Source organism: Trachypithecus francoisi, unplaced genomic scaffold (assembly GCF_009764315.1).
Source record: "Trachypithecus francoisi isolate TF-2019V2 unplaced genomic scaffold, Tfra_2.0 Lachesis_group4, whole genome shotgun sequence".
Lineage (NCBI taxonomy): Eukaryota > Metazoa > Chordata > Mammalia > Primates > Cercopithecidae > Trachypithecus > Trachypithecus francoisi.
Genome location: NW_022681469.1, coordinates 68,264,541 through 68,285,636, shown reverse-complemented (window position 1 = coordinate 68,285,636; position 21,096 = coordinate 68,264,541). Strand labels below are relative to the sequence as shown.

The following is a 21,096-nucleotide window of genomic DNA, read 5'->3' as shown; positions in this document are numbered from 1 at the left end:
AATGTTTGGCCATGGGTCCAAATGGCCAGCCTGGTACATGTACAAAGCCATTCCAATGAGGGGTGCTGAAGGTCCAGTCTTCCCCTCAAATATCTTCCTATGGGCAAAGCCAATTAAGTTAGAACAAAAACAGGAGATTTTCTCCAGAACCCCAAAGAAATTGCACATATATTTCTTCTTAAAATAGCACACTAGTTAATTGACACCTTGGACCCTGAGGGGAAGAAGAGAAGCTGAGCAGGAAAGTTTTAGCAGGGTAAAGGGTCCTGGAGGCGGGTATAAAAGTGATTATCTTGGGGGGATGAGAGCACCAGAGCAGGAGTCAAAACAGAAGTAAAGAATAATAAAACATGCCTGTTAATTGGCACCTTGGACCCTGAGGGGAAGAGAAGCCCAGCAGGAAAGTTTTAGCAGGGAAAGGGTCCTGGAGGCTGGGTGGTATGTGGCAGCATAAAAGTGATTATCCTTGGGGGGATGGAGAGCACCAGAGCAGGAGTCAAAACAGGACTAGATGCCACGATAGGGTAAAACACTTTAGGGAAAATAAACTCGAAATGTCTCACAAATGTCTAAGGAAGACATTTCTTCAAAATTATCTCCAGGCTCTTTTCTGACCTTGATTGACTACTTGCCTAGCAGTTCCAGCCTTGCTTTCACCTAAAGCCAGCCACCAGCACAGCTCATTCACTTAAAAAGTAAAGTGCATCACTGGATACAAGTCAACCATTATTATTACTGCATTTTATTTTATTTTATTTTTTGAGACGGAGTCTCACTCTGTCAACCAGTCTGAAATGTAGTTGGTGTGATCTCCGCTCACCGCAGGCTCTGCCTCCCGGGTTGGAGTGATTCTCCTGCCTCAGTCTCTTGAGTAGGTAGGACTATAGGAGTGTGCCACCACGCTTGGGTAATTTTTGTATTTTTAGTAGAGACAGGGTCTCACCATGTTGGCCAGGCTGGTCTCAAACTCCTGACCTCAAATGATCCACCCACCTCGGCTTCCCAAAGTGCTAGGATTATAGGCATAAGTCACCCTGCCCAGTCCATTACTGTATTTTAAAAAATGATAATTACCATAATGGATACTCTATTAGAATTACACAAAGTATGTTTGTGTGCCAGTGGATTGGGGTGCCTCTTGGGGCTACATCAAACTTCCTGGGATTACCTTCTGTATATATGCCTGTAAGGCCAACCTCAGTTCAGTTCTGCACCCAAGGACAGGCTAAAAACCAGGCCAGAACATGGAGAGGGACACAAGTCCAACTCTTATTCACTTGTGTTCATATGTGAGTTTTATAGTAGGTTGATCCAGGAAAATTTGTTAGTTTATTTTATTTTTATTTATTTATTTTTTTGAAATGGAGTCTCGCTCTGTCGCCAGGCTGAAGTACAGTGGTGTGATCTCAGCTCACTACAACCTCCGTCTCCCAGGTTCAAGCAATTCTCCTGCCTCAGCCTCCCAAGTAGCTGGGATTACAAGCGGGCACCACCACACCCAGCTAATTTTTGTATTTTTAGTAGAGATGGGGTTTTACCCTGTTGGCCAGGATGGTCTCAATCTCCTGACCTCGTGATCCGCCCACCTCGGCCTCCCAAAGTGTCGGCATTACAGGCGTGAGCCATCATGCCCGGCCTAGATCCAGGAGAATTTGTTAAGTGTAGTAAGGGACGATTCAAGTCATCAGTATCCACTCTGCTACTTTTAATTAAAGTGAAATGGAAAAGGTACAGATTTTAGATTCAGAGCCAGGCTCTAGTTTTGGTTCCGACACTTACTAGCTGTGCCACCTTGAATTACTCTTTGTACCTCAGTTTCCTCCATCTACAGAAAGGTAATAAGAATGCCTACACCTTAGGATGTGAGGAATAAAGGTATATCACAGGCACTTGATACACGATAGTTGTAATTATTCATTTTCTTTCAGAGTCACCAAAAATTCCATAGAATCATGGAAGTGGACTTGAAAACCCTGATGAAGTAAGTAATCAACGGGATAATACCTGAGAGTAAGGATACCTTCTGAGAGCTTATAACAGAACTGCATCCAGGATCTGGGTGTGGCAAGATAATGCACTTGTCCTGATCTCACTTGCTTCTTCCTGGTGGCCCGAATTCATGCAGAGAACAATCTGAGCAACCACTGTTATATCGAAACTGGATAAGGGGGCACAGCAGAGGCACTCTCATCATTCAATATCTATTTAGGCATTTGCCTTGTTCTCCCTAGCAGTGTGGCTACTATATTTTAAATGCTGGACTATATTTTGAACCAGTTTGCTGCAGATTGCATTTTGATAAGGATGCCACAAAGCCAACACCACATGGCTGTAATCCCAGCACTCTGAGAGGCTGAGGCAGGTGGATTGCTTGAGCCCAGGAGTTTGAGACCAGCTTGAGCAACATGGTGAGATCACGTCTCTACAAAAAACAATAAGGTGACTTTTGCCCTCACTGGTGAGTTTGACAGGAAGGGTAATCCTGAATGACCTGGCCACAGATGAAGCAGATCGGAGCCTAAGCATAGAGTTGGCAAGGCACAAGCCAAGGTGTGGATGCACTTTGGGGCTCCTATGTGAGGCTTGGCTTGGATAGAGAGTGGATGAAATTGTCCCTTGCATTAGAATCACTGTGTTAAATGTTCTGGGCCATCTCAATTATTTACCACCACCACAGAAATGCTGTATTGAATTTCAAATCTTATCACCTGTATTAACCCAAAAATGACAGTTACATTGTAACTGTCCACAGAACTTTAACCTTTAAACATAAATATGATTTTTAACAATTAATTCTTAATTTCACTATCTACTGTAGGAATCAACATCTCATATTAGAATAGAAAATAAAGGAACCCTCTAAAATTGTCCTTGCAGTTTTGCACGTGCAATCAGGGGTGCTAAAGCATTTCCCCATCCGAATTGCATTTAGTCATGCGGCTTCTGGGCAGACCTGGGTGCTGATTTTAAGAAACGTGACCTCTTTCTCTGAGAGCCACATAAACTACTCAGTTCACCCAGGGGAGGTGAATCAACTCTTCCGGGGTACCATTTCACAAATTATTGCTGCAAAAATGCTAAATCCATTTGGGAATAAAAACCCTAACCCATATAGGACCAAAGTCATTCTGTTTTGGATCCATGGCTGGTACAAATTACAATCTGCCCACAAGCCTGAGGAAAATAGAAAGGAGAAATAGGACTGCAGGTGAGCCAAGATTCCAAATAACAGTCAAAATCATCTTACCTGTCTTCCTGATGTTGGCCATCTTGGGAGCTACAGATGAGGGTGGGATGTTTGAATGTGAGTGTATGTGTATGAGGTTAAGTGTGGGAAAGTGTGGGACAAGCAGAGGGGCAGGGCAGGAGGGAAAGATGGGGTATAAAAGCAGGATATATTTTTATGAGCAGGCAGGAGTTATGCTTTCCTTGGGGCATATGCAAATGTTATGGATCGAATTAAAAGGCAGGTAGGTCTAATCATTTTCTCAAACTATACATAACTAAACTAAATGGTACACTGGAAGAGAGAGTCCACCTTATACGGGTGCTGAGAGTTAAAAACACATATGTATTTTGATATCTGTTCAATGTTGACCCAAGACATGGCAATCAGTAACATGAAAGTTTATTGTAAAATTGTGTTCTGAAGAGGTAGTAATTGAGTACATATTTCTCCTTTACCTTAGTTGTCCACAAAGTAGTCAGATATAAAGTGGACATTTACCTCTAGGAAATCACTTTATTAGAAAGGGTGAAAAATGCCATTAAGAACTCTTGGAAATTCTTTCTGACCTGTAAATGTCACACAGAGCTGCAGTGAATTCAGTAAATTTGATAGTTTCTAAAATGTAGCGATATTCTTCTATTTTGTGAGTCAAGAATACATTTCCAGCTGCTTCCTGTTCTATTTGAAGTATTAGATGACAACACTTTTATTAGCATAAAAAATTCCTTACATGCTTTGTTGAGAATCTGTAAAACACTTCTCAGCACAGCCTTTCTCTGGTAGGAAATGGTCATACTGAACAAATAAAACCTAAACTCATTCCACATACTCCCATGGGGTCAATGTTGTCTCAGTAATTTTTCAGTTAGACCAAATCATTGTTTCTATCCAAGTAAAATCCCATCACATTTCACTTAGTTTCTTTACACGTTTTCCCTTGAATTTTTGTATACACTATGCACTCTTAGACAGTAAGTAGGAAAAATGCATTATGAAACTGCTAGATTCTAGAAACTAAATTGTTCAGGTTAATAGTGCTTCTTTATTAGTGGAAAGTATGTTTCATGCCCATAGAACACTACATAGCATAAAATGAAGAGAAAGCTACTAAAAAGCTTAAGATGGTGATAGGGACATGCACTAAATGGCAACCCTTTCAAATGGCTTTATTTGAAACATTCAGAAAAGAACCAGACTTGCTCACGAAGCAAAAACAGAGTCAAAAGGCAGCAAATAAACAAGGACCCCTTTCCACCTATAGGAACTTGTATTGGGAGATACAAGATAGAGAGCCAGTCACACTACAGTATTTGTATGTGCTGGGAGAGTTTGAGAAGGATATAAAAATTAATTTATAAAATACCTAAAGTATGGTCCTTCAGTGTTTTTATTCACATCTTCTACCCACTTAGCTACATTATAGTCTCTTTTGAACCATGGGTTTAAATACCTGCAGAAAGCAATGGAAGGAACAAAGAAAGCAGAACAAGATAGAAAATCTGAAAATACACAGCACAAGCTTAGCAAGGATGTCTTCACCCTCCAAATGCAAGTGACCATGGCAAATAAACCAAAATGGATGTTGGGTGATTATGAGGCAGTCTATACAATGACATGAGAATAATCTTAGCTACAACAAGGCTCAATCAAGGCATTCTACAATGTATTCAACATTTCTGGGAAAGCCTTTTCCAGTGGCTTCCCAAAGTGAATTAGAAGCTCCCTTTCAATCACAGTACAGTCAGCAGTCCCAGTCACCCACCTCCAAAGTGGCTTTTTCCAGGCCACCTCTCATTTGGCTCTTTGGTTTTTAAATGACAATGATGCTTTTTGAAAATATTCAGATGGCTGCAATTCCAATCTGGCATTTGGGCATACAACACCTTAAGAACAATTAAAAGGAACAAAGTTCTCTTTCCAATATAAGAAGGCTTTTACATGACCACTGTCTTACTCCCTATAGAGGATCCCAAGCTGGAGTCAACATGAAAGTATGTTCCAGTTGGCTCTGTAAGGAGCAGATAGGGTCCCACTCTTTTGATCCCGGAGCCTCAATGCGCATTAAGTGTGGTCTAAATAGGTCTCCATGATCTTGAAGCTGGATTTAGTAATTTAGTTGCAGCTGCAGTGTTCCTTCCTCTTCTTTGTGCACTCCAAAATAAAGTGCTCATGTTTCCATTAGGAACCAACCCTCAGAGGTTGCCTTCCAAGTGTCTCACCATGAATTGTGTGAATGACTGCCAGAGAATAATAATGAACTTACTTAGCATTTCCCTGATGGATCTGGCAATGTTTCCATCAGAATTACTGTGCAAATTTTAAAGGTAACAAAATTGTAGGGAGGTCTAAGTTGTTGGTTTTCCCCAGAGTTTCCTTTGATTTTTACCCTGGGAGCCAAGCAAAAATACATCCCCTTCAGAGTCTGCCCTTGTGAAATAATGTAGATTTAACAAATTCCATATTGGAAGAATTTGGAGGTTTTCTTTTTTTCTTTTCTTCATTTAAAAAGTAACTTCTAGAGATACTATAGACAATAAAGATTCAAGCTCTATAAAACATAAGTTATTTGTAAACAAACCAGGGGAAATTATAAAATACATTATTTATTTTTGGTTACATTTTGCTTCTTTCCCCCATATTTAGTTATTGAGCTGTTCATCAATATGGAAGACTACATTTCCAATTACATAAAAATATCAGGTTATTTTTTCCACAGCCCTTTCCCTCAATCGGGGTACTATACAAAATAGCATTGTGAAATTCCCTTCTGAAAGAAGGGTTCAGTTGCTTTTTCTGCTTATAAAACCATTTTTGGTAAGATAGTATCTCCTGACTCAGAAACAACTCACACTAGTTTTGCCTTTAGCCACAATCATTGCCAACTTGTGCTTTCACAGATAGCCAATTAAAACTTTTGCATAAAGATTTCCACTGAGACTCTCAACAAAAAGAGAAAGTCAAAAAGCCAAGTGCAGCCACAAATGAAGGCTAGTGAATGCTCTGGCCTGGGGAAAACCATAGAAAAAGCCCATGCAGCTGTAATCAGGTGAAACATAGCCACACAGCAAAGTGAGTCACCCACAGGCAGACGGCCACTTCCGGGAGGAGACATTTGTTCCTTTCACTGACAGTCTTAGAAACTCAAAGGACTGCTGCCACAGCTATTCCATGAATGCTACAACAACATGGGTTGACTTGCACTTGATGGACTTTTTCCTGTTTCAGGGAGCATTTCAGAAGGCTGTGGTCACTTCACCAAAGAGTTCTTCACTGAAAAGAACTCTTAATTTTATGTTCTTTCTGGGGATCTGGCCATGAAAATGTCTTCACGGTGAGCTTCCTGACATCTCAAGGTCATGGTGGCTGAAGTGACGGGATTTTATCACGTTGCAGTAAATCTACCTATGTGGCTTGCCTTGGCATATAGCGCAACATGCAAAAAAAAAATGCGTTAGATGGCATAGGGGAGCTCTTTGTGTTTTCCAGGATGGAAAAGCAAAGGAAAATTAGCTGGTGCTGGCTGGACCAGGAGCACCTCCAAGCAAACATGGGGGCTCGCTCAAAGATCAAATGACCCTGTTCTCAGCCAAGGAAAGGACTTGGAAGGAGATTAAGTGGCAGCCCAGAATGAAGGGGCAGGTGGAGACTGACCTGTGATCCAGACTCCCTGTCTGGGGGCTGTCAGAGCCCCTGGGGCTTATGCCTTGGGATGGGACTGTCTGGGCGAGGGAGTGCCCAGGCTCAGGTGCTTGGGGCTCCCTCCTGTAAAAACACAATATATAATACAAAGTCTAAGCCAAAAAAATTGTTTATATCATTTACAACAATGAGGAAGATGCAAAAGTTTTGACTGGAAAAACAATACAATATATGAGGACATTTTATTTTGTTAATTAGCAGAGCATGTATTTACGGTGCATGTTTTAATTCATGTCCCAATTTTTCATCATCTTTTGGAATAATGAGGTATTAAAGGGAATTTTGAGTAATGGACCAGAAATACCTCTTATTTGAAAAAATAAGAGATAGTTGTGAATTTGTTCCTCCTGTAGTCACAGAAATGGTATTATACTATCAGAAGCAAATGGGATTACTTAAATATGGAAAGTATTAAAAGTTTGCATACATAATTCTTGATATGCTACCTATCAGGAATCCTTGTAAGAAAATATATACGTGTGTGTCTGTGTGTGTGTGTGTGTATATATATGTATATATGTATGTATATATAGAAAGACAGTTCCTGTACAAGAAGGTATGTGAGAATTGTGGTCAGCTTTACAGACTTGGATCCATTTAATTAACATGAGTCATGTAACCAAAATCAGAAAAGTCTGAAAAATCTGAGGAAGTCCTTAATACTTCTCCCTCACAAAGATGAACCTATTATAATGTCATATTAAATATTATAATTTAATTATCTCATAGGCAAGATTTCTCAAAGGCTATCTGCAGTATTACAATTTTAATCGTACAATGTGAGTGGAAATTATACATAACACTTTTAAAAATAAGTAACTGCTCTAGAAAACATTGTATGAATATTGTTAAACATCAAATGTGCTTTCGGTCCTAAGCTCATAGCTTTAACATAATACTGATTTTTTTTTAACTTAGGGGTTTTTGAAGCCTTGTTATAGGAAATGCTGTTAGAACACTAAACAGTACACAAGGAACTTCTAAAGAACATTTTGCAATTTTATCTGTACACCTGTGAGCAACTAAGATAAGTTAAGGAGCTCTTACTAGGTGACCTCATGCAAAACAAACCAAACAACATTCCAAGAAGAGTTTATCAACAATGAGCCCTAAAGCATACAAGTGCTTTGGGAATGGATAAGATAAACTCTAACACATTAGTTATTTATGATGGAATTCTATGATGCCATTCTGGACCATGCAATGGTATCACTTGAAATTGTCTATTGTGTCTATAAAGTATCCTCTAGTAAATGTTGACAAGCCACTTACAAGACAATACCATTCAGGTGGAAGGTCCAAATTTCAGGGCAATGTTATTATTCCTGGACTGAAAAAGGCAGGGTATATGATGGAAAAGCTAACATAAGTTTTTGACAAGCAGTTAACAAATACCTGCTATTCAGACTTTCCAAGTATTAAGGCGTGAAGAAGCAATAGAGATCCTGGAAATAATAACTATCACTACAGTGAGAAATAAGTAACAAGTTTTAGGAAGGATAAAATAGAATGGGTAAAAAAACCAGGTGGCAAGTTCAGTCCAAAAGGATACTAAGCATGTGTTTTATTCCATGAAGGGAGATAAAGATTAGAGGAGGTTTTGTTTTGCTTGTACTTTCTTAAGTGGAGAAACAAACAAAACAAGTACATTATTTACTTCATTATAAATGACTTTAAATGTGACTTCCAAACCCATCCCCCTTAAAAAAAAAAAAAAAAGTAAATGCATGGCTATCATTTAAAATGGATAATGTCGCATTTAGTGACAATGATTCAGTTAAAGAGCAAGTTTAGGAAAATGCCCTTTTAAATGTTCTCAGATAGAAAATTTAAAAGGGAAACTTATTCCATAAGTCTGAGAGAATGCTTAGATTGCAGCCGTGAAGACCTCATAGTGGCAGTTTCAGATTGTGAGCAGTATCATGCTCCAGTAAAGTGGGAATTTTTCCCTGATGCTTACAGGCTGTGTGAGTATTGGGGAGAGGAAGGGTGACCCTTTGAAATGGTTGAATCCCAGATGATGATGATAAGAAAGGAATGTTATCAAATTCCCTTCATACAGAACCAAGACCCCACAATGGCAGGTGACTGGAGGAAAAAGCCTGCAGCAAGGGTGAGACCCCCACTATCAATGAATATTGGTATGGGCGCAGTTGCGGAGATGCCTATGTAAAAGAGAAAAGCCATGGTTAATTTTTAAAGGGCAAAAAAGAATTTAAAAGATAAAACCAAGACCAAAGACATGGTTTACAGTTCTTTGACTATCTGCTTAATTTACTTTTGACGCTATTTGCACAGGACCTTGGAGTGCCTTTTTTTCATTAGAGGTTCAGACTTACTCAGTTGAATTAGACCGAGGTCTAAATCTTTTGCCTCTGATTTTCTTTTTGTTGCCTCCCAGGTTACCTGAAAAAGATGGTTTAGAGCTAGATTTCCATGTAAATAAGTGATTGCCCTATGTCTAATTACGAGGCATTTCAAGTGGGTGTAATTTATAAGCAGCACCACTGTGGAACACTGGGTTTGTCACACTGTGCAGCTTTCTCAAGTTAAATTTCACAAAGTGTATATCCTGGTGCCGCCGAATTCCACCATTTCCCATCCAGATAAAACCTAGGCTCTCATTCTACATATTCTCCTCTCTTTTGGGAGAAAAGCTAAAGAGCTTTCAAGAAATGAAAAAGTCTTTACAACCAGGGGCCACAGAATATAGAATTTGATTGTGTGGACAGATGGATTCAGAACGCCAGCCTCTACCTTGCCAAGAGTTACTTCGAGGTCGCCCATTTTCACAGATGTCTGAAATATGTTTTGTGTCTGGAATCCTTTCACTCCAAGAATGAGACAGCCCATTTGACCTGAAATTGAAAATATTGATAAAATGTTCAAAAACGTAACCAAATGAATGTTTTGAGATCAGTAAGCAAAACTTCTAAGCATTACTGTGCATTAAATAAAATAAATCAAGAAAGAAAAAATCTGAAATGAAAGAATGAAGAGAACATGAAAGTCTTCATGAAGAAGGCAGAATTACACAACATCCAATTTAAGAAAAGTCAAATACAATGGAACCCCATTACAATAGTATATAAATGAAAAGTATCAAGACACAATGCAAGCCAATTTACATTCCCCAGAACGCAGCAACCACAGAGCAAATTCACTATGTATTTCAGCATAACCCCAGCAGCAGAGTTATAATGGGGTCCCACCATAGATGTTTCTTAATTGTAAAGCAATGGTTTCCACTCAAATATTATGAGAACATGGACTTCCAAGAGATTACATAAAGATTTGCTCAAGTGAACCTGGTTAACATTTATCAAAGCATTATTTAGATTTTCTTAAGTAATAAAATTATTTTCTAAGAATTGGCATTTTTTTTCCACAAATATGGTCCAAAAAAGTGTAGTACATGTTGGCTAATTGTTCAATAACTGAACTGAATCAGATGTTTATCAGGACAGTGCCTCTCACAAAGCCCATGTACCATCGAGCCCACCTGCTATTTGTGTCCTACCATCTTTAAATGAATTATCTACAAGAAGCAAAATTTACACACCTACCTTGTACCACACAAGAATTTTAACAAGCTACATATACTTCAGAGTAAAGTCTTAACAACTTTTAGCTGCTTAAGAATCATAACCCACTGAGATTTTTCTAAAATCTGGGAATTATTCAAATGGATATTTTAAACTCTTTCATAGGTACTTTAGAAAATAGCACTATACTTAAAAATCTTTTCCACATATTATTCTGGTTAATGGTTAATAATTTCTATTTCAAAAAAAAGCTTTCTACTGATGATTGAAAATAAATGGAGCTCAGCACAACTATTCCATATGAATTCCCTAGGTTGGAATTTCTCAACATCATTTGCTACTCACAGAATGACTCATATTTTATACAAAAGAACAACAGAAATTCTGCTGGAAACCATTAATTTCTCCACTAATTTACCATGTTATTTAATTTAAAATTTAATATTCTATCAAGAAAATATTTGTATTAGAGAATTCAAGTAGAACCCTAGTCTTCTGCTCTTAGCCAACAAGCCCTCCATAAATTAAAATAATACCTTTTTAAAAATATTCTACTGTAGAACCATACTCCTTTGGCGACAACTAGTGTTTCTACTTTTGCTTTAAGCTACGTTATCGGCCGGGCGCGGTGGCTCAAGCCTGTAATCCCAGCACTTTGGGAGGCCGAGACGGGCGGATCACAAGGTCAGGAGATAGAGACCATCCTGGCTAACACGGTGAAACCCCGTCTCTACTAAAAATACAAAAACTAGCCGGGCGAGGTGGCCGGCGCCTGTAGTCCCAGCTACTCGGGAGGCTGAGGCAGGAGAATGGCGTAAACCCGGAAGGCGGAGCTTGCAGTGAGCTGAGATCCGGCTACTGCACTCCAGCCTGGGCGACAGAGCGAGACTCCGCCTCAAAAAAAAAAAAAAAGCTACGTTATCTAAGTGAAAACTATCCTTCATGCTTCAGAAAGTTCCACATAAAGTAGGGTTCCCAGGTCTCACTAATTCCTTCTATTCTCCTTCTTGATTAACGTTTACAAAGACTGAGAGACATTACAGAATATTTACAGATGATCCACTCTATACAGAACTCCGGAACAGGTCATGTTTCCTCTCAATAAACTAGCAATTTCCCCTTCACTCTGCAAAGTAGTTAATGTGCCCAAAGGCATGAGCAGGGCTATCAAACCTTTTTTCCTGTCCATTACACTCTTATTGGCAACTTTAAATAAATAAATTCTTCCACAAGAATATTTTTGCTTCCTTCAACATGAATATAGGTCTCATTTCCTAAATCATGCCAACTATTTATTTCTTCTTTTTATTTATTTGATTAAGCAGTTACAAAGCATGCAGAATTTTAAAAGGTGTCATACACCTTAGGATGCTAGAATAAGAATATAGCATCAGTGTCTAAGACATATAAATATTAATCCCATCTATACTGTTAAAAAACTCAGGCAAAATTAAGCACACTTAATTTGTCAACTAAGTTGTAACTTATAAAGTCTAGAAGTAATCACCCCTTAAAAAGGCAAAATCATAATACTGAAATATATGATTCACAGAGAAGCAATCTTTGTTTCATAGCGTGCTTAGCTTTGATATAATTAAAATTAAAAAATATTCAATGCAGCACTTAAATTACCAATTTATTTAACAATTGCTTTTATTGAAGCATGACAGTAACCTTTTTCTTTGACTACCAAACATGACATAAAGCTCACCATTTAAATATTATTAAATACTATGTATAGTTTCTTAAGCCATATAAAGCAAGACTGAAAAACCCTGAGGTTTCTATATAGAATCAGAATTATCGGTTGGTTCGCTTTGTTTAGGTTTTGTGGCCTGATTTGTGTAATGAGTGGTTCTGAGCATATGGCATTTTGAAGTAGAGTAATCAAAGAACAAAGGATACTATTTTTTAACATTCAAGAAAGAAGGAAGAAGTAATCAAACCTGCTGCAAAATAATGAAATGTTCTGACTAATGGAATAATGTGTGATGGAACAGGTAGAAATCTGAAAATGCGACAGAAAAGCAGACCTCTTCTTAGAACTAGATGCTGAGTTTGTGCTGACTCCGGGAGGAATGTCGCTATAAAAAGAGTCACCATCTCCAGGCTTTTTTACATAATCTCCCTGGGGTAACTGTCTAAGGCATAATAAACATTTCAGAGTCAGAAAACAAGACACACACATGAACACAGACATATACAAATCTTATTTCAGGAAAAAAGAGAGGTAGGGATAATGATCTACATGAATCAAATCTATCACAACACATAAAATTAGCAATAAATGAGACAAGTTAAAGTCATTCTAACTGTAGAGGCCAGAAATGCAATTACAAATGTCTTTATCGTTTGGATGAATAAAGCCTTGCTTTGGGGAAAAAATATGAAAATATGAGTGTTTTCATGGTCATTTCATTATACTTGAAAATGTTAAGTGCATTTTTGTCTTTTTTTAAAAAACAATTATGTCAAAGGTGTGTTAGGACAGATAGTCCCTACCCAGATTAAGCATAGCTTTTTTTTCCTTTGTGGTGAATAAACTATTAATAATTTCTAAACATACATAATATAACCTGGATTTGGTCTTAAAATAACTGATTGATTTTTAAACTATTATATAATTTAATCCAAACAAATCACTATTAGAGTTTGATGTTCAACTTAGAGCTTCGTTATTCATTTAATAGAAATATGAAGAAATGGAAAGATTCAAAGTTAAATCAAAAAGGAAATTTTATAACTGTTCAGTGGAATATGTGAAGGAAGATAATTTATCAAGAGCAAGAAAAGGTTGAAAAAAAAACTGAATTTTTGTTGAGACTATAGAAGCATATTTAGAGGTAGCTGGTGGGTGACCTTAGTTCTCTCTCTCTACTGTAGTAGTAGTGCCCAAGTGAAAACGTATTTAATCTGCACTGTTATTGACCCAAATCATCTGATTTTCAATAAACTAAGATTGGAACAGATTTTTATTACTTCTCCTAAGGTAATCAGATAGAAACTTTTAGATAAGGCCCCCAGTTAACCCTCCTGCAATAGCTAATCTGGTCATTTGTCAGTGGTGTAGCCTCCCAAATAGCCAACTGCATCAACAACTTGATTCTTTTCTATTCAGTACTATTGTTGGAGGTGACACAAACTAGTGTTGAATTGAGAATTTTTAACAAAGCTATGCTTAATTAAATCTCCAGTAAAAGCACAAATTTGCTAACTTTTCTTTTTCTTATTTGGTTTCTCCTTCATTACCATTATAGTTTTGATTATTTGCTGATGCTGAATTTAATCCCCCCAAAATGCCATTTTCAGGTGTTTGCTTGCTTAAATTATTGCCATATTGTTGTAAATGTTTAAAATACTTGGTCATTCATTCTCTTGAATGATTGAATACTCTCATATTATTTTAATGCTATTTAGTTACACATGTCTGTGAATCTGAAAGATTTTTCAATTAGTATGAAGCATATATTTTAACTTGTGTGATTTAATCTACTCTCTTTTATGTTTACTAAAGAAAGTAGAATTTTTCATGAAATTAGTAATGTAGGATTAATTCCACCTATAACTTTTTGATATGATTCCTCCAAAATATTTTTAATTCTGTAAATGACTTCAGCTCATAATAGTTATCCTTTCTTTTCCCCAGTATATAAAACATTAATTTTATAGGAAAAAATACAAAACCTCATATTTAGACTGTTACATGACACCTGCTATATCTTCCCCTGTAAGAGATCTTTATTAATATTTTCTATTTTACCTTGTATCAGTAAAATATTCCATTAATGCCTGAAAAAAAAAAGCTGTCAATAAAATCAGAGTTCTATTTTTTGCCTTGGGGAGAAAATTTCCCTTTTGTGTTATATTAATATTTATAGAATAATCCCATGAACACATTTCCAATAATAATCTCTATGGTTAACAAATCCCATTTATCATTACTATCTTTACTGATAATCTTTATAAACTGATGAGATGTGCCTCACCAAATTCAACTCAATTAAAGACCAGGCTGGGCATGGTGGCTCATGCCTGTAATCCCAGCAGTATGGGAGGCCAAGATGGGTAGATCAGTTGAGGTCAGGAGTTGGAGACTAGCCTGGCCAACATGGTAAAACTCCATCTCTACAATAAATATAAAAATTAGCTGGGTGTGGTGGCACACACCTGTAAGACCAGCTACTTGGGTGGTTGAGGCACAAGAATTGCTTGAACTTGGGAGGCAGAGGTTGCAGTGAGCCAAGATCGCACCATTGCACTCCAGCCTGGGCAACAGAGTGAGACTCTGTCTCAAAAAATAAATAAAATAAATAAAATATAAAGACAAGCTATTATATAAGAGCTCTGAACTACACTTGACCATTCCCAGTATTCTATCCCACAAATTGCCTTCTCTTTACATGGGTCTGGCTGGCCTTCAGGCATTTATCCTGGCAATTACCAAGGCCTCACTTAGCTGACACTAAGGATGTAGATGGACTATCGTTCCCAATGGATGGGGCCCAGTTTTGTTTTGTGTTTTTAACTGAACATGTTTTATTATCCCTTCAATGTAACTTCTCTGAAGTCCATGGTCATTTTTTACACAGTGCTCAAACACCCTAAATGCTAAATAATCATAAACTGTGGGTTTCAATCAGTTTCAGTTCAATGTACTTCTGGGGCACCACCTTGTTTTCATTACGTTGAACAGATTAGATTCTTATCTATCACACTGCAACGTCTCCAAAAGATAGACATTCACTGGCTTTTCCTTAAAATTCCATGAGGAAGGCATGTAACTTTCTTCCCATGGTAAATGTCAGTGTTAGGTTATGAATTTCATTAAAGATCTCTTAAGAACAATGTTTTTGGGAGGCCGAGGTGGGTGGATCACGAGGTCAGGATTTTGAGACCAGCCTGACCAACATGGTGAAACCCTGTCTCTACTAAAAATACAAAAAAATTAGCCAGGTGTGGTGGCACGCGCTTGTAATCCCAGCTACTCAAGAGGCTGAGGCAGGAGAATAGCTTGAACCTGGGAGGCAGAGGTTTCAGTGAGCCGAAATCGTGCCACTGAACCCCAGCTTGGGCGACAGAGAGACTCCACCCCAAAATAATAATAATAATAATAATGATGATGATGATGTTTAACATCCTTCATTGTCTAGAAATTTGTCTTTTTTACAATTATTAATTACATATCATAACAAACCTAATTCTTCTTGCTTTAATGGATAATATCAAGCCCCCATGATAAATAAAATAACTTTTCATCATTTGTTGGGAAAGGTCATAAATGACTAACTAAATGATCCTCTTAAAATTTTAAATCAAACTTCTTTTTCCAGTCCTTTATTATCTTTATGACTTTCTTCCTAAATCTTGAGTGCTTTCTTATTTCATCAAATTTTGGAAACTAAGAGTGATCACCACATTAGGTGGCCTGATTAGTGCTAAATTTTATAACGGGAAAATTACCTCATATTTCTCATATTATATGCAAATATTTTAGACATGTATGCTTTTAAGTGAACAATAGCCAAAATATAATAAACACTTATGTAACTAGTTTTTTCCCTCTCAAAACGTATCTCTTCCTACATTAATTACATGTTGTCTTTTTCTTCTCTGTACAACTTTGGCATTTCATTGTGTGTTCTGAATTGATGAATCCCATTAAATAACATTCTTTTGAAGATATTTCCTGTTCTTTAAGGTAAAGACCAACCCCTATAACTTAATGACTCTGGGGGACCTAATTTATACAATTATGTCTCTCCAGGTCTACAATACTATGCTTATTGCTTGCTTATTCTTATTCCACTTCAGAAGACAACTCTTAATGTGTTCATAATTATAAATCATCTAGTTGTTATGTTAGCATTCTAAATGTAAACATTAAGTAAGACTGTTTCTTGATCACCCCAAAACCTTTAGGCAAACAGTCCTGCTATGAGAGAAGTCTAATCTTTCCGAAAAACATCAATTGAATTATATTTATCTTAATAATTCTTATGCATACTTAAAATGTTGGAGGAAAAAACCATTTAACCAACTCTTAACTTTAGTGCTGAAGGAGGCATTTCTCCAATGCTTTGTTGGCATCTGGGCTGTCTCTTATTAAATTGTTACTTTACTGTTTTAAGAAATACTGTATATAATGTGTACCAAGTAACACTGACAGATGCAGGAATATCACCAAAATAATAATAATAGAAAAGCAAACTAAGAAAGGTTTGGAAAAAAGATGGGAAGTTCACAAGCAGAAAATAAAGTGGCTAAAACAGGTGAGAAAGAAAAGAAATGGGGAAGGGGAGGGCATTCCGCTTAAAGTAAAACCATAGATCAAAAAGATATAATATTATTTTTTATATTTCTCATCAATCATAATGGTGTGTGTTCATCTCAGACAAAGGAAGAAAATAAGATTTCAGCTAAATATGGATGTTTTATGTATCTAACTTCAGTTAATGTTTCTTATTCTATTGCTATTTGCAAACTTACCCTAAAAACTAAAATTCACTTATAATTCTCACTACAAGTCATATAGCTTCTAACTCCTAAAGCAATTGTGCTATAATATCAACAATAACATCAACTGAAAAAATTGGAGAAGTTTTCTTTCCTGAATATTTTAAATAAAAGGATAAATACAACCATCATTCTAATTACCTAATGTCTACGGCTATGGCTCCTTTGTTCCACAATTCTGCCCATCATAAGACACTGGCAGATTTAAACTGATGCTGTACATATGTGGAGTTCTGCCTTCACTATGCCCCAGAATGGAGCTTCCTGTTTCTTTTTATTACGAAGTTTGCGAACAAAAAGAAAAAAATGGGTCTGCTTCACATCTTTTTGTCAAACTTGCAAGAAAACATAGAATATAATCCTTCTCTATACTGAAAACCTTGAGGACCCATGCTCAGGAGAGAAAATGTATCTGGTTATCAAATTCAGTCACAGAATTACTTGCCTGTCCTCTCCAGGAATTGGAAAGTTATGCCCAGTTTGGCACTTCTGAGCCATTATAACAGTATTAGGAATCTGATAACTGGCTATTATACTTATTATGTCTTGTATTTAGTGTCAAAGCAAAAGTTTACATTCACCAACATTTTCACGACCTCATCAACCAGTATGTGTGAGCCTCACTCATGTCAATGAATGCTGCCCTCCTTCTTGAAAAGAACTACATTCACCTCTTTCATTCAAAGATCAGAGAAACACTGTCTTCCAAGATCACAGGCTAGTAACTTCCCGTCACCATAATGCTTTACAAATTACAAAGAACCTTACTTGATTTCAGAGTTGAGGAAAGTTTGATTTTCCAATAGCACATACTAGTAGATTTCTGATTCCTTGTGGATTGGTCTCCCTACCACGGACCCTCAAAGAAAAACCTAATGTAAAAGCAATAACAACTCAAAATTCTTAATTTTACTTCCTGGTATATTTTGGAATTGGGAAGATGTTTACTTTAATGTCTATTGATATTTTTATAAGATTGAACATTTTTTAATGCATGCTTTGGTCTGCTGGCCTTACCACTTCATCTATAATCACTAACAAGTATTCTCGAAAAGGAAAATCATTTAGAAAACACTTATACATTCACAACTTCCTATCTAAAGTCTATTCTTTGCTATTTCTCCACTTTGAGACCTACTGTACAAACCTGATATTCATTAGTTATGGGCAAGGACAAAAAAGGGTTGTGTTGACATATATCAAAATATATAAAATAAATATCCGCTGAAGATGTGACAACTCTCAAAATATGATTGACTAGATTCCAAAAGAGTAGCCAGATCAATGAAATGATGACTCAGTAACACCAGGAGACATGAAATTATATCAGGCACATAAAGGAGATTCTTCATGTGAAAATGTTCTTAACTATATCTCTCTACATATTGAGTTAGCACAAGAAATTTGTGCATACTTTTCAATATTAATCATTTTTCTAAAGTGTAGGCAATTCCCTTATTCTGGACAGAATCCCTAATGAGAACACATCTTAGAGTACTGTGTTAGTTTTGCTTATGTTACATATGAGACATTTCACTTTTGTTTTCATATATTCAGCAATATTAAATTACATTATAGCCTTAGTTCCTGTGGAAATGAAGCTGAATCATTAACTTTTTAATCTTATTTGCCTAATTCTATTTTCCACTAAAGAAACTCAGCAAACTTAGATTTCTAATGCGATCAGTCAACCTCTACTCAACAGAAAGCCTAAACGGCGGCTCCTGCTCTACTCAAGTGCTTTTGGACACAAGAGTTTAAAACATGTCACCAAGAAATCTGGTTGTTCTTAAATTGTAATTTTGTCCCAGTTTTACTTTTTCCATTAATGATAAGTTAGTCACTCTAGGGAAAGGTCAATATTTTCTATTGTCTACACAAACTGACCAGGATTTCAAATGGTAACCCATGGGCACCATGTATTTATACAGATTCTACAGATACTTACGGTTAAAGCCTTATGGGAATTTTAATTTATTTAAAAAAGAGTAAAGTTAAATTTTTGATTTGTGAAAAAAAATGAAAGTTGTGATGGAGCATGACAAATTACCACATTTATACACCTTATTCATAACCTGTCACAAGCATGCAACTCAACAATGGAAAAGGTTAAGTAAATAGGAATCTGCATAAATACCATGAGTATAGAACTATATCATGTGTAAGACCTGGTCTAGGTTATCAGTTTCCAGGACAATATTTTAATATTTTATATCAATAGCTAACACCACTAGTCACTTTTTCAGTATGAAAAGTGAAGAGTGAATTTCAATATTATGTGCTAATTTAGATTCAGATAAAATAGGTAATTGTTATAGAACAACATGAATGTTTTGTATCTGTTTTTATGCTGTTGGTTAAGCACAGATTTTTAAGGTTATACTTAGAGGGTGTCTGACTTTCTCAAGAATACAGACATTTTTATTATTCCAACTATGCAAATTCTTTCTTTAACTAAATGTGCAGTTACCTAATCAATACAAAAAAATTCCTTATGCAGAGATAAACAGGCTCAACAAATGCTAGAACATTCCCAACAGCAACACTGCCCAAATAAACTTTGTCACTTATGAATGGATATTGTTAATATAAAAACAGTAACAAATTCCATCATAAAGTATTAGGCAATAAGAGTGTTACAAACATGAAGAAAAGCTAACATTAATGTAAACAAATGGGACACCTTACCATAGAGAAGTATGTTTTAGATGGAAAAAATCAATTTCTATATATAACTATTAAAAAATAAGCAAGACTCTCCACTAATTGTAGTATCGTTGGATAAAAGAACCATTAAAATTAAATGACAGATCTATTTTAAATTACTATATTTCATGGCACCATCATTAAAATTATCTCAAGATAATGAAAAATCAAGATTAGTGTATGATCATTATAGCATAAAAACAAAGTGAACTTAATTATAATGGCATGTATGAATTCCAGCAATGCTAACATGAGTCAAACCTTTCAGTTTTATGTTCACATTATTTTTATTACATACCTCTGTTCTCGATAGTTTCTTTTCATGGACAAGAAGAGAAAGAGGAAGAAACACAGAGTTAGTTACCTCTGGATGGACATCAAGAGGGAGCTCTACACATAAAAGCTCTAGCTTTCATTGAAAAGTCTTCACTAGAGGATTCTGAATTACAGAATTAAAATGGGAATGCACACACAAAAATGTCACTTCATCATTAGGAGAAGCGACAAAGAGTCAGTGATAATATTGTCAAACAACTGTCCATTTTTAAAAGCATAAATATGCTGCAGTCATTCAAGAGCAACTGTTTTCTCAACATCAGTCACTGCTCTAGAGTAAATCTTATCTCAAATACAGGTCTTCAAACATATTTAAACATTATTCAAACATTATTAACTTAAATAATGAAATTAATGAATCAAGTTACTTACATAAATAACGGTACTTTCACAGAAATAAAATTATAATTCATTCCTAATGGGATATAAACCCCAAACTATAGTTATTCCTAAGAATTTCAAATAGGGGAATATAAATGAATACCAGAACATTTTATTTCATCAGGTATGATAAATAGGTGAGTTAATTGATGACTGTTAAGGATCTCCTAAGTGATTACTACTTACTCACTGAAGTTTCACATTGGAAATACTTGTTCAGTGTTTAGTCCCTGTGTTTATTTAACCATAAGCTAAAATCAACTTAAATGAGCTTCCAACTAAGTGGATCTTATTAAAAAATTGCTCTAAAGGGTGTGGTAGTACAGTACCAGTGACTTTTCAGGGGTTCATTGCTAACTTTCTATCTTGACATAATTGTTAGTATTTTGGAGACACGTTAGAAAGGTCATGCAACTGAGTAGTTTTGGGCTGCTTACTCTAAGAACAAGGATAATGTTTTCACATGGATTTCATTGGTAACATCTTTACTTGCCAGTCTCTTTCATCCACGTTATACATATCATGTTTGACAACACACACGACGGCAAAGGTGCCAATTCGTTATTATTTTTCATTCTGGAAACTATCAGATGGGTGAAAAATAAACCTGGTATCTTTCTATTCAACATGTTTTACTTTTTATTCCTTCAATCTGATTTCCTGAGTCATACGGTTCCAAATGAGCGT

General features: G+C 36.3%; 1 protein-coding gene across 10 annotated transcripts in view; it reads right to left on the bottom strand.

The window, feature by feature from the left end:
- ADAM22 (ADAM metallopeptidase domain 22) overlaps positions 1 to 21,096 on the bottom strand; it is a 255,535-nt gene that overhangs the window by 11,814 nt on the left and 222,625 nt on the right. For 2 of the 10 annotated variants that reach the window (XM_033194589.1, XM_033194586.1), the window contains 5 exons: positions 19,991 to 20,008; positions 12,507 to 12,614; positions 9,686 to 9,786; positions 9,268 to 9,334; positions 6,881 to 6,991 (listed from right to left, as the gene is read on the bottom strand). In XM_033194589.1, the coding sequence (XP_033050480.1) occupies positions 6,881 to 6,991; positions 9,268 to 9,334; positions 9,686 to 9,786; positions 12,507 to 12,614; positions 19,991 to 20,008 (405 nt within the window). Of the gene's footprint in view, positions 1 to 4,592; positions 4,680 to 6,880; positions 6,992 to 9,267; positions 9,335 to 9,685; positions 9,787 to 12,506; positions 12,615 to 19,990; positions 20,009 to 21,096 lie in introns of all 10 variants that reach the window. The other 8 variants (XM_033194595.1, XM_033194587.1, XM_033194592.1 and 5 more) reach the window with 5 other exon arrangements.